We start from the raw sequence: 13249 nt of genomic DNA on the forward strand, positions 1-13249 counted from the left end.
AGATCAGTGATCTGACAGAGTGCTGTGCAAACTGTCAGATCACTGATCTGTGATGTCCCCCCCTGGGACAAAGTAAAAAAGTAAAAAAAAAAATTTCCAAATGTGTAAAAAAAATTAAAAAAAATATTCCAAAATAATGAAAAAAAAAAAATATATTATTCCCATAAATACATTTCTTCATCTAAATAAAAAAAAAAAAACAATAAAAGTACACATATTTAGTATCGCCGCGTCCGTAACGACCCGACCTATAAAACTGTCCCACTAGTTAACCCCTTCAGTAAACACCGTAAGAAAAAAAAAAAAAAAAACGAGGCAAAAAACAACGCTTTATTATCATACCGCCGAACAAAAAGTGGAATAACACGTGATCAAAAGGACAGATATAAATAACCATGGTACCGCTGAAAGCATCATATTGTCCCGCAAAAAAAGAGCCGCCATACAGCATCATCAGCAAAAAAATAAAAAAGTTATAGTCCTGAGAATAAAGCGATGCAAAAATAATTATTTTTTCTGTAAAATAGTTTTTATCGTATAAAAGCACCAAACCATAAAAAAATGATATAAATGAGGTATCGCTGTAATCGTACTGACCCGAAGAATAAAACTGATTTATCAATTTTACCAAACGCGGAACGGTATAAACGCCTCCCCCAATAGAAATTCATGAATAGCTGGCTTTTGGTCATTCTTCCTCACAAAAATCGGAATAAAAAGCGATAAAAAAAGTCACGTGCCCAAAAATGTTTTCAATAAAAACGTCAACTCGTCCCGCAAAAAACAAGACCTCACATGACTCTGTGGACCAAAATATGGAAAAATTATAGCTCTCAAAATGTGGTATTGCAAAAAATATTTTTTGCAATAAAAAGGGTCTTTCAGTGTGTGACGGCTGCCAATCATAAAAATCCGCTAAAAAACTCGCTATAAAAGTAAATCAAACCCCCCTTCATCACCCCCTTAGTTAGGGAAAAATAAAAAAAAATGTATTTATTTCCATTTTCCCATTAGGGTTAGGGCTAGGGCTAGGGTTAGGGCTAGGGTTAGGGCTAGGGTTAGGGCTAGGGTTAGGGCTAGGGTTAGGGCTAGGGTTAGGGCTAGGGCTAGGGTTAGGGCTAGGGTTAGGGCTAGGGTTAGGGCTAGGGTTAGGGCTAGGGTTAGGGCTAGGGTTAGGGCTAGGGTTAGGGTTAGGGTTGGGGCTACAGTTAGGGTTGGGGCTAAAGTTAGGGTTAGGGTTTAGATTACATTTACAGTTGGGAATAGGGTTGGGATTAGGGTTAGGGGTGTGTCAGGGTTAGAGGTGTGGTTAGGGTTACCGTTGGAATTAGGGTTAGGGGTGTGTTTAGATTAGGGTTTCAGTTATAATTGGGGGGTTTCCACTGTTTCGGCACATCAGGGGCTCTCCAAACACGACATGGCGTCCGATCTCAATTCCAGCCAATTCTGCGTTGAAAAAGTAAAACAGTGCTCCTTCCCTTCCGAGCTCTCCTGTGTGCCCAAACAGGGGTTTACCCCAACATATGGGGTATCAGCGTACTCAGGACAAATTGGACAACAACTTTTGTGGACCAATTTCTCCTGTTACCCTTGGGAAAATACAAAACTGGGGGCTAAAAAATAATTTTTGTGGGAAAACAAAAAGATTTTTTATTTTCACGGCTCTGCGTTATAAACTGTAGTGAAACACTTGGGGGTTCAAAGTTCTCACAACACATCTAGATAAGTTCATTGAGGGGTCTAGTTTCCAATATGGGGTCACTTGTGGGGGGTTTCTACTGTTTAGGTACATTAGGGGCTCTGCAAACGCAATGTGACGCCTGCAGACCAATCCATCTAAGTCTGCATTCCAAATGATGCTCCTTCCCTTCCGAGCCCTCCCATGCGCCCAAACGGTGGTTCCCCCCCACATATCGGGTATCAGCGTACTCAGGACAAATTGGACAACAACATTTAGGGTCCAATTTCTCCTGCTAACCTTGGAAAAATACAAAACTGGGGGCTAAAATATAATTTTTGTGGAAAAAAAAATATTTTTTATTTGCATGGCTCTGCGTTATAAACTGTAGTGAAATACTTGGGGGTTCAAAGCTCTCACAACACATCAAGATGAGTTCCTTAGGGGGTCTACTTTCCAAAATGGTGTCACTTGTGGGGGGTTTCTACTGTTTAGGTACATTAGGGGCTCTGCAAACGCAATGTGACGCCTGCAGACCATTCCATCTAAGTCTGCATTCCAAATGGCGCTCCTTCCCTTCCGAACCCTCCCATGCGCCCAAACGGTGGTTCCCCCCCACATATGGGGTATCAGCGTACTCAGGACAAATTGGACAACAACTTTTGGGGTCCAATTTCTCCTGTTACCCTAGGGAAAATACAAAACTGGGGGCTAAAAAATAATTTTTGTGGGAAAAAACTTTTGTTTTATTTTTATGGCTCTGCATTATAAACTTCTGTGAAGCCCTTGGTGGGTCAAAGTGCTCACCACACATCCAGATAAGTTCCTTAGGGGGTCTACTTTCCAAAATGGTGTCACTTGTGTGGGGTTTCAATGTTTAGGCACATCAGTGGCTCTCCAAACGCAACATGGCGTCCCATCTCAATTCCTGTCAATTTTGCATTGAAAAGTCAAACGGCGCTCCTTCCCTTCCGAGCTCTCCCATGTGCCCAAACAGTGGTTTACTGCCACATATGGGGTATCAGCGTACTCGGGACAAATTGGACAACAACTTTTGAGGTCCAATTTCTTCTCTTACCCTTGGAAAAATAAAAAATTGGGGGCAAAAATATAATTTTTGTGAAAAAATATGATTTTTTATTTTTACGGTTCTGCATTATAAACTTCTGTGAAGCACTTGGTGGGTCAAAGTGCTCACCACACCTCTAGATAAGTTCCTTAGGGGGTCTACTTTCCAAAATGGTGTCACTTGTGGGGGGTTTCAATGTTTAGGCACATCAGTGGCTCTCCAAACGCAACATGGCGTCCCATCTCAATTTCTGTCAATTTTGCATTGAAAAGTCAAACTGCGCTCCTTCCCTTCCGAGCTCTCCCATGCGCCCAAACAGTGGTTTACTGCCACATATGGGGTATCAGCGTACTCAGGACAAATTGGACAACAACTTTTGAGGTCCAATTTCTTCTCTTACCCTTGGAGAAATAAAAAATTGGGGGCAAAAATATAATTTTTGTGAAAAAATATGATTTTTTATTTTTACGGTTCTGCATTATAAACTTCTGTGAAGCACTTGGTGGGTCAAAGTGCTCACCACACATCCAGATAAGTTCCTTAGGGGGTCTACTTTCCAAAATGGTGTCACTTGTGGGGGGTTTCAATGTTTAGGCACATCAGTGGCTCTCCAAACGCAACATGGCGTCCCATCTCAATTCCTGTCAATTTTGCATTGAAAAGTCAAATAGCGCTCCTTCCCTTCCGAGCTCTCCCATGCGCCCAAACAGTGGTTTACTGCCACATATGGGGTATCAGCGTACTCAGGACAAATTGGACAACAACTTTTTGGGTCCAATTTCTCCTGTTACCCTTGGTAAAATAAAACAAATTGGAGCTGAAGTAAATTTTTTGTGTAAAAAAGTTAAATGTTCATTTTTATTTAAACATTCCAAAAATTCCTATTAAACACCTGAAGGGTTAATAAACTTCTTGAATGTGGTTTTGAGCACCTTGAGGGGTGCAGTTTTTAGAATGGTGTCACACTTGGGCATTTTCTATCATATAGACCCCTCAAAATGACTTCAAATGAGACGTGGTCCCTAAAAAAAAATGGTGTTGTAAAAATGAGAAATTGCTGGTCAACTTTTAACCCTTATAACTCCCTAACAAAAAAAAAAATTGGTTCCAAAATTATGCTGATGTAAAGGAGACATGTGGGAAATGTTACTTATTAAGTATTTTGTGTGACATATCTCTGTGATTTAATTGCATAAAAATTCAAAGTTTGAAAATTGCGAAATTTTCAAAATTTTCGCCAAATTTCCGTTTTTTTCACAAATAAACGCAGGTACTATCAAAGAAATTTTACCACTATCATGAAGTACAATATGTCACGAGAAAACAATGTCAGAATCACCAGGATCCATTGAAGCGTTTCGGAGTTATAACCTCATAAAGGGACAGTGGTCAGAATTGTAAAAATTGGCCTGGTCATTAACGTGCAAACCACCCTTGGGGGTAAAGGGGTTAAAATTATAGGCTGTTCATGTCTTTGTCAGTGGGCAAACTTTCAAAATCAGCAAGGGATCAAATACTTCTTTCCACCACTGTATATCTATCTGTTGGTATTTCACATGCAAACACTATTTAAAATTATACAACTTATAAAGTTTCTCTATTAAAGGCCGGTTGATTGATTCACTTCATAGTTTGACCATGTTCAAAATATTAAAATACTTTTTTACCTAACCACCCCAGAGCAAGCAATGCTTCTCTACCACTCTTACTGTGACTGTATACTGACTGCAGTAGTAAAATCACATGTACAGTGGTGCAGCCAATCACTTGGCTTAGCGGTTTGGACTGTCAGTGATTTGCTGCAGCATGTACACAATTATTGCAGCACTGGTGGTAAGGCAGCTCTGGACATGGTCAGGTATGCAGCAGGTGATTTTATTATTTTGAACATGGCCAGAACGATTTAGTTAACAATAATTAAAAAGTAAATTTTTTAAGTAAGGTGTCTGATAGCTGGTTTGTTGAGCGTTTGTAATTATTCATGTATACAAAAGACTAGCTGACACTTACCCTCAGGTGCTCCAAGTCAGGAGGAGGAGGGGGAAATTCTGGCTCCGGGGGCTGGAACGCTTCCCGCACCTTAGCAACTGCACCCAAAATCCTATAACCAGAGTCCAGGAAGCCCTTCTGCAAAGCTGGTGACAAAAGAAACGTATGTTCAAAGCATGTTTTTACATCAGAACCTTAAAACGCATCCAATTTAAACCATAATTTCAACGTTAAGGATACAGGATAGAAAAGTAAAGTGTTTTCTCCTAAACATTATTGGTTGTCACGGAGCAGACATCACAACTTATTCCTTGCCAATGACTGATACAACCACAAGAACTAATCCCTGTAAGAAAGGTTTCATTTACTAGGGCTGCTATTACAGAAATAATGTAATGGTCATCGACTCCTTCCAAGAAGACTGAACGAAGGGGGATTTGCCAGTTAATGTAAATGGCTGGCAGGTCTGTGTCCTCATGGTCCTTGTGCAGGCTTCCAGCAGTTCCAGCAGCCACATGGAACAGGAAACTTCAGGTTTTTGCAACTACTTATACCAAAAGTTGCAAAGCCTTTAAAAAGTAAAAAAAAAAAAAGTGCCAAATTGTAAACTCCTCCAGAAACCTAACCCTAACACTAGCAGCTGGAGTGAGATGTGCTAAAAATATGAAATATTTTGGTAAAATTTTTAGTTCATGAATTTATTTAAAATATCTGGATAAAAATAGTTGTGGAGGAAAAATCCAAAAATGTAAAAATGAGGCTTAAAAATTGGTGCAATATGTATAGCGAATAAAGCAAATACTAGAGCCACTTACAATTAGCAAATTACTTCAGAAAAGTGGAGAAACATCAATAATAATGAGCCGAAGCCCTAGGCTTTAAGGATTTTTTATAGAAAAAAACCTTAAAGCTAATGAATGATGCACCTTTCCAGATTCAGGGCCTGAAGAAGCAGTTATGGCACAGACCACATGGATCACAGGAGTGGAAGGAATAAGACCATTACAACTTTTTTTTCTCTCTGGACAATATCTGCATTCTAACCATTTTTCCTGGATATTCACTTTAATCCCACAGCATCATGTGCCAATACACCATGGTATTATTATGAAGCATTATGCAATATGTGGATACCACATTTAGACATTTGGGGGTAATAATTAGACTTTCAATCACTGAAGAAATAAATAGATAAAATTACTCCTTATTCCTGTTTCCTAATATACCAACTTTTGTATTTGCGGTTCTTAAAAGACGGTCTGCTATATTGTACTCTGCGGTGTGAGCGTAGGACAAGTAAGGTGATTTCCCAGAGACCTATTAATGGCAGATAACCGATTTGAACATTTGCTTTAAAGACCAGTTCTGTTCACTTAAATATAAAACTGTTGATTAGTTACCTGGGTCTGAGATGTTGCCAGCTACAGCTTTAGCCTCTAGAACCATGGGAGAAATCGTTTTGCTGAGCTCATCTGATGCCGCTTTCACAGCCTCACGAAATTTTGGATCCTCAGAGTTCTCTACTTCCCTTTTGGCTACTAATAAAATGCGGTTGGCACGGCGGGCTATACTTGTGGCTCCAGCAACTAACATCTGGGGCTGCATATTAGCCATTGCCACCTTGCATTTGTCAATATCCTTTTTGATGGCTTCCTCTGATGCATCCAACAGAGACCTTGTATCAATGGCTTCATCAACCAGACCTGTTTCATAAAAATAAAAAAGAATGAATCTTACTTGGCAGAGAAAAGCATATGCAAAAATCTATATGAATTATAAAGGCAAACCTGTCATCTTCTCTATGTTGTCAATCCACTGGTTCTTCATGGTTTCAAAGTGCTCATGAGCCGCCTGATTTCCTGGATTACGCAACAGAATTCGAGCTGCAGACACCACCTATATAACATCCAAAACAAGTTTTAATAAATTAAATAAAAATCATTTTCAACATAAAAAACACAAAAATCAACTGATGAGAACACAAACAAGACCATGTAATTACCCCTTTTGTTCACCTAACAACTATCTCTCCTGACTCGCCATACTCGCAACTGCTCAGCTCAGCTGAATGTGCATTTGTTTGCTGTGTGGGAACAAGGGCTGTGAAGTCGGAGCCCATTTTGGTGGAGTCGGAGTTGAGTCTGAGTCGGCATCATGGAAATTGAGGATTTGGATGTTTTGCTTTCCGACTCCACAACCCTGGTATGATGGAGTTGGAGTCTGTGTCATGGAAATTGTGGAGTCGGAATCGGAGGTTTGGCTTACCGACTCCACAACCCTGTGGGGAAGCCAAGTAATATCTGCCTGAAGAACAAAAAGATCAGGAGATTGAGTTCATAAAGACTCTATCCTTTTCTCCCCAAGGAAAGGGCAGGGGACCCCCAAACACATTGGGTGGTTGGCAAAAACCAATGCCCAAATTTACACTAATATAGTATAGGGGTCTCCTATACTTTGATGCTGTTGGTTACACTGTATTCTTGCAATGTGTCTATTTTGAAGTGAAGTTACTGTTCAGTACTTGGTCTATTCCTCCCAGAATGATTTTTCCAGTACGCTATATGATAAAATCAATGGTGTTTGTTCAAAAGTACAACACTTCCCGCAAAAAAGCAAGCCCTCACTCAGCAATACTTATGGAAAAATAAAAAGTTATGGCTCTGGGAAGAGGGGGAGCAAAAAATAAAAACGAAAAATGGCCCGGGGGTGAAGAATGATAAACTGTTGTGTAAAGCAAACCTGCGGCGTTAGCTCCCTGGCGGTCTTCACTGCTGCCTGTATTCCTTCCACAGTGGCTTTATTAGCAGCTCCCACAGCTGCTGCTTTCTCAGCAGTGGCCCCCAAACGTGCTGCATGGTTCACAAAATTGGCAGCTCTCTCTTCAAAGACCTATTTCCAATTTATAAAGCAAAACACAGAGTTTATTATATTGTACCAATTATTTATCAACAGTTGTTCATTTCAACTAACCTCATCTCGGTTGGGTGCATCTAGTGGTGCAGTAGCAGCCACAGCTAAGAGTTTTATAGGAGTGGTGGTATCGCTGAAAACATCAGACACCTCCTGTGTCATCGCCTCCTGCATTCTTGACTTCAGATCCTTCAAGGAAAAAAAATTTCTAAAAAACACTCCAATGGCCAAGCAATATTAGGTAGCAAAATAGTGAGAGTGTGAAAAACAAAAAGGACATTGCATTATAATTAACACCAACTCCCACTTCTCACCCTCCTTAGTCACCCAGGTTCATCGGGTTTGGCCAATTTTAATTTAAAGTGTATGGTGTGCTTTTAAAGCGAACCTGTCAACAGGTTTGGCGGATACGAGTTACAGCCACCGCCTTTCAGGGCTTATCTACAGAATTCTATAATGCTGTAGATAAGCCCCGATCCGACCTGCAAGAGAAGAAAAGTAGGAATTAGTTCTACTGGTAATTGGGTTTCCAGGAGTCCATTCTGACAGCACCACCAGGAGGTTGTCCTTCATATCCTTAATAGGGACAGGAAACACAGAAGAAGTTTAATAGCCCCTCCCCACCTCCACCCTTCAGTGTCTTTTCCAAGTACCACACCAGGATGGATGCGACTCTATTTTATTACATTTCCATTACAAAATGTTTATATCACATCAGATAGGAAATATACGGGAGGGAAAATAAGGGGTGCTGTCAGGATGGACATCTGGAGACCAAATTACCGGTAGGACTAATTCCTACTTTCCCAGGACGTCCCTCCTGACAGCACCATCAGGAGAAGTACCAAATAACTCCTATTTAGGGCGGGATCACTGCCTGGAGGACTTTCTTCCCATAGGCGGTCTGTTGGTTTGACATAGTGTCCAATTTCTAATGTCTACAGAAAGTATTAATTTTGGACCAAGTTGCGGCCCTGCAAATTTGATCCATGGAGGCCCCTGCACTCTCTACCCAAGAAGCCGAGACTGCTCTCAGCGAGTGAGCTTTAAGGCCTTCCGGTGGAATTGGCTAGTTTTATCCACCTAGCTAGGGTGGCTTTTGACGCCTTCTTCCCCTTATTTTTCCCTACCATCTGGACAAAGATTTGAATTTAGCCTCCAACCTTCTGTGAGTTTTAGGTATTGTAGGACTGTCCTTTTAACATCTAAAAAGTGAAGTGCACGTTCTCTCTCGTTTTTATGGTCCTGACAGAAGGTGGGCAATATTATTTCCTGGCTCCTATGAAAGTTAGTTACCACTTTTGGGAGGAAGGACGGATCAGTTTAAGAATGATACAGTCTTCCTGGATCTTTAGGTATGGGTGTTTTATGGAAAGGGCTTGAATTTCCCCTATGCGTCTGGCTGAGGTCATTGCCACCAGAAACACTTTTGTGTGTTACCGATCTGAGATCTGCCTGGTCTATGGGTTCGTAAGGATTTCCCCGTAAAGCATTCAGGACTAAATTTAGGTCCCAAGGAGGGACGGTACTACGTATTGTAGGTCTAATACTTTAAGTGGCTCTAATAAACCTTACCACCCAAGGGTGTTCTGCCAGAGGGTAATCAAATAAGGAGCTCAGAGCCGAGATTTGTACTTTTAGCATATTGGGCTTTAGACCTATGTAAAAGCCAGCCTGAAGAAAATCTAAGATTTGAGGAATATCAGGTTCTTGTTTAAGGGGTATTGGGTCTGTACAATATGAACAGAATCTCTTCCAGACTTTTAAGATATATAGCTGAAGTGACTGGCATTCTACTCATTTGTAAGGTAGATATGACTGACTTAGAGGCCTTTCGATTTTAGAATTTCTTTCCCAGGATCCAGGCTAAAAGCCGTAGGAACTCTAGATTGTGATGAACAAGAGGGCCCTGTGTCAGGAGGTTTCTTTGTAGTGGTAGAAGAATTGGATCTTCTAATGCCATCTGTTTCAGTGCTGGGAACCAGCTGCTCCTGGGCCAGTAAGCACTATTAGAATAACCATTGTCTGACTATTGAATCTTCCATAGAACTCTCGGAACTAAGGGCAGTGGAGGGAAGGAATATACCAGTTCTATATCCCAATCCTGGGCTAAGGCGTCCACTGCTGCCGGGTTGTCTCCTGGATTCAGCGAAAAGAGTCTTGTTTTTGAGTTTATCCTTGAAACAAATAAATCTATCTTTGGGAAGCCCCAGGCATCGATAAGATGTAAAAAGACTTCTTGACTTATGGCCTACTCTGTGGGTCAGATTTTCTTCATGCTGAGAAAATCTGCTACTTGGCTCCTTTTGCCTTTTAAATGTACTGCCGTCAAGGATCTTACTTTGATTGCTGCCCAGGAGAATATTATGTTTGTTAGGTCTTGAAGATGATGGTGTCTGGGACCTCCTTGATGTAGGATGAAGGAGACTGTAGTTGAATTGTCGGAGAATATTCTGACGTGAAGGTTGTAGAGCTGTTGCTGAGCGCTTCCCAGACTGCGCTGAGTTCTCTGAAATTTGATGAGCTGTTTCGTATCCATGAGGGCCATGTTCCCTGAAGGTCTTGTGAGCTCCCCAGCCACAGACTTGCTTCTGTAGTTATATTTATACATGGCGACGTCCTCCAGGGTTTGCCTTGCTGCAGATTTGAGATGTTGATCCACTAGGACAGGGAACGTCTTCCTTCTTCGGTTAAGGGCATTTTGTCATCCAAGGACGCCTCTTTCCCATCCCATCTGGAGAGTATGTCCCGCTGTAATCCCCTTGAGTGAAACTGGCTCCACTGGACACTTGGAATGCATGAGGTCTTCAGGCCTAGAAGTCTCATGGCCTTCCTGATAGTGGTGTTCTGTCTTTTCTCCAACATGTGAGCTTCCCGTGAGACAGCAAGTTATTTGTGAGCTGGAAAGAATGAACACGCTTTCTCTGAGTCTAGAAGGACCCCCAAGAAGGTCTTCCTTTTTTTCTGCTTCTAGACTTGACTTTTTTAGGTTTATTACCCATCCCAGAGTTTCTAGAAGCGACAGTGTCTTTTAGAAACTGTTCCATCTGTCGCCGAGAGTCTGCCACTAACAGCAGGTCGTCCAAGTACGGTACTATAAAGATATTTTTTGCCCGTAGGAAGGCCATTGCTTCTGCCATGAGTTTCGTAAAAATTCTCGGTGCTGAAGAGAGTCCGAATGGTAGACACTGGAACTGGAAATGAAGAATCTTCCCTCGGTCTTTCATAGCGAGCCGGAGGTATTTCTGGTGTTGGGGATGAATGGGCACATGATAATATGCGCTTTTGAGATCTATTGTACACATTACTGAATCCTTCTTTATTAATGGTATGACAGATCTGATGGTCTCCCATTTTTAAGCATCTGTAAAGAACCCACTGGTTCAGAGGTTTTAGGTTTATAATGGTCCGGTATTCGCCTCCTAGTTTTTTTTTATAGAAAAGAGAGTGGAATAATGGCTCTGGAAGTGCTCTGATAGAGGTACCGGAATTATGGCTTCTACTCTTATAAGTTCCTATATATCGTCTAAGTCACTGATGGACCTCTGAGGATTGGCTGCGGGTCAGGCAATATCTTCTGCAGGGTATCTGAGTAAATTTTATTCTGTATCCCTGAGAGACTGTTTGGAGTATCCATCGGTTTTGGGTAATACTCTGCCATACTTCCAGAAACCGTTGAAGTCTTCCTCCGATGCGCTTAATGTCACTGTTTACCTGACCCGGTCCCTTGGTCAAGAAAGGAGCCTCTACCCCTGCCTCCTTTAGGGTAGCTCCACCTTCCGGATTTACCCTTGCCACTATAATCCTGTCTTGGATTATATCGGGGCCTACGAAAAACTGGCATTTTCTTTTGTTTCTGCTCTGGAAAGCCCTTCTTCTTATCTGATGCTTTGTCCAGTAGATCATCCAATACTGGGCCAAATACATGGAGACCAGAGAATGGAATTGAGCAAAGTTTATTTTTAGATTGCGTGTCTCCTGACCATGATCTTAACCATACGGCACGTCTTGCCGAGGCATCCGCCATGAAATCAGTTGCCATCTTTAACAGTGGTAAGGATTTTAAAATTTCTTCTCGAGGAGTTCTATTCTTTATTTGGGTTTCCAACTCCTCAACCCAGATACACATTGATCTGGCTACTGAGGTTGCAGCTACATTCGCTTTCATAATTGCTGCTGATGCTTCCCATGATTTTTTAAGGGGGTCCTCCGCTCTTTTGTCCATCGGTCTTTAAGGCCTGAGGAATATTCAAATGGAATGGCTGTTTTCTTTGACTCTCTGGCCACTTGTATGTCAATTTTCGGAACCGTCTCCCACGTCTTAGTATCCTCAGGGTTAAAGGGAAGTCGGAATTTAAAGTCCTTGGGGACTATAAGCTTTTTACCCACATCTTCCCATTATTCTAATATAATTGCTGATATGTGATTATTCATGGGAAAAACCCTATCTCTTCGGGCCCTTAGTCCTCCAAACATCTCGTCTTGGACTTTCATTGGCTCCGTCGATTCTTCCACCTTCATGGTGTTTCGGACTGCCTGTAACAGGGAGTCCGTGTCTTCAGAAGAAAACAAGTATCTTTTACGATTGCCGGAAAGAAGTGCAGAGGAGGCTTCGCCTTCCGCTGAGTCTAGATCAGAGTAGCCTGAAATTTCTCCTTCCTCGAAGCTCGGATCCATGCTCCACGAAGGTCTTTTAGGGGAGGGAACTTGGGGCAATTCAGTAATAGCTATAGTATCCTGAACCTCTTCTCTGATCATGGTGCGTATATTGTCCAATAAGGACGATTGCTCCTGTTTGAGCAGTTTGGCGATGCATGAATCGCATAACTTCTTGTCGTTTGTGTCTGGAAGTCTTGTGGTGCATAATGGGCACTTATTAGATTTCCTTTTGACCGTTGTCGTGGAGCGTTTAGTCATTTCCTTATCCTAGAAATACGGAAAGGAAGGTCCTATAGCTATCTGTATGTAGCCTGGCTAGGAAGATGTTATTGTAGCTCACTCACGTGATCCAAGGGAAATTCGGACTGGACGTCAGGACGACTAGCACTCTCCATCATACTGGGTCAGTGTGTGCTGTCAGCTGTCTGTCTTTATTAGCCTGTCTTACCCGGCTTCAAGATATCCGATTCGTCCTCCTTACGATCACAGCTGCCGCTCATTTGAATCCCTGCTTGCTCTGACAGCGCCTGCGCCCCCTTGAACGCACGCTGTGTTACTGGATACTCTGTAGTAACCGCGCCCCCTTCGGGAACGTCAGCCAGCTGCCTCTGTGCCGCCCCCAGAAGTCATCACAGCACGACTTCCGGTGTCATGGCGTCGTACAGACGGGAGACGGCAAGTGGCAGCCCAGCCACCTGCAGTGGTGCGCCGCGGACACCCGCCCGGAGGGCACCGCGCAGCAGCTGCGGCCCAGGGTCCTCGGAGGAATGTGGCCGATGTCGGGAGCGCCCGCTCTACCGACCGCTGAGGGACCTCTCGCGGTATCAGCGGTATCGTGGGCCCTGTCGCCCACTGCCCCAACCCCGCTGTAGGAGCTGGAGCATTCAGGTAAATAGAATCTTTGCACGTCTGTGCTCCAATCCTGCATCTGTCCCTGATAGAGA

The 13249-nt window shown here is 42.5% G+C and overlaps 1 protein-coding gene across 2 annotated transcripts in view; it reads right to left on the minus strand.

Moving 5' to 3' along the window:
* The window catches only part of VCL (vinculin), a 175872-nt gene that overhangs the window by 20386 nt on the left and 142237 nt on the right, over positions 1-13249 (minus strand). For both annotated transcript variants that reach the window (XM_069753013.1, XM_069753014.1), the window contains exons 13-17: positions 7707-7835; positions 7476-7625; positions 6524-6632; positions 6137-6439; positions 4758-4882 (exon numbers count right to left, since the gene is read on the minus strand). In XM_069753013.1, coding sequence (XP_069609114.1) covers positions 4758-4882; positions 6137-6439; positions 6524-6632; positions 7476-7625; positions 7707-7835 — 816 coding nt within the window. The remainder of the gene's footprint in view (positions 1-4757; positions 4883-6136; positions 6440-6523; positions 6633-7475; positions 7626-7706; positions 7836-13249) is intronic.

The sequence above is a fragment of the Ranitomeya imitator genome, chromosome 2 (assembly GCF_032444005.1).
Source record: "Ranitomeya imitator isolate aRanImi1 chromosome 2, aRanImi1.pri, whole genome shotgun sequence".
Lineage (NCBI taxonomy): Eukaryota > Metazoa > Chordata > Amphibia > Anura > Dendrobatidae > Ranitomeya > Ranitomeya imitator.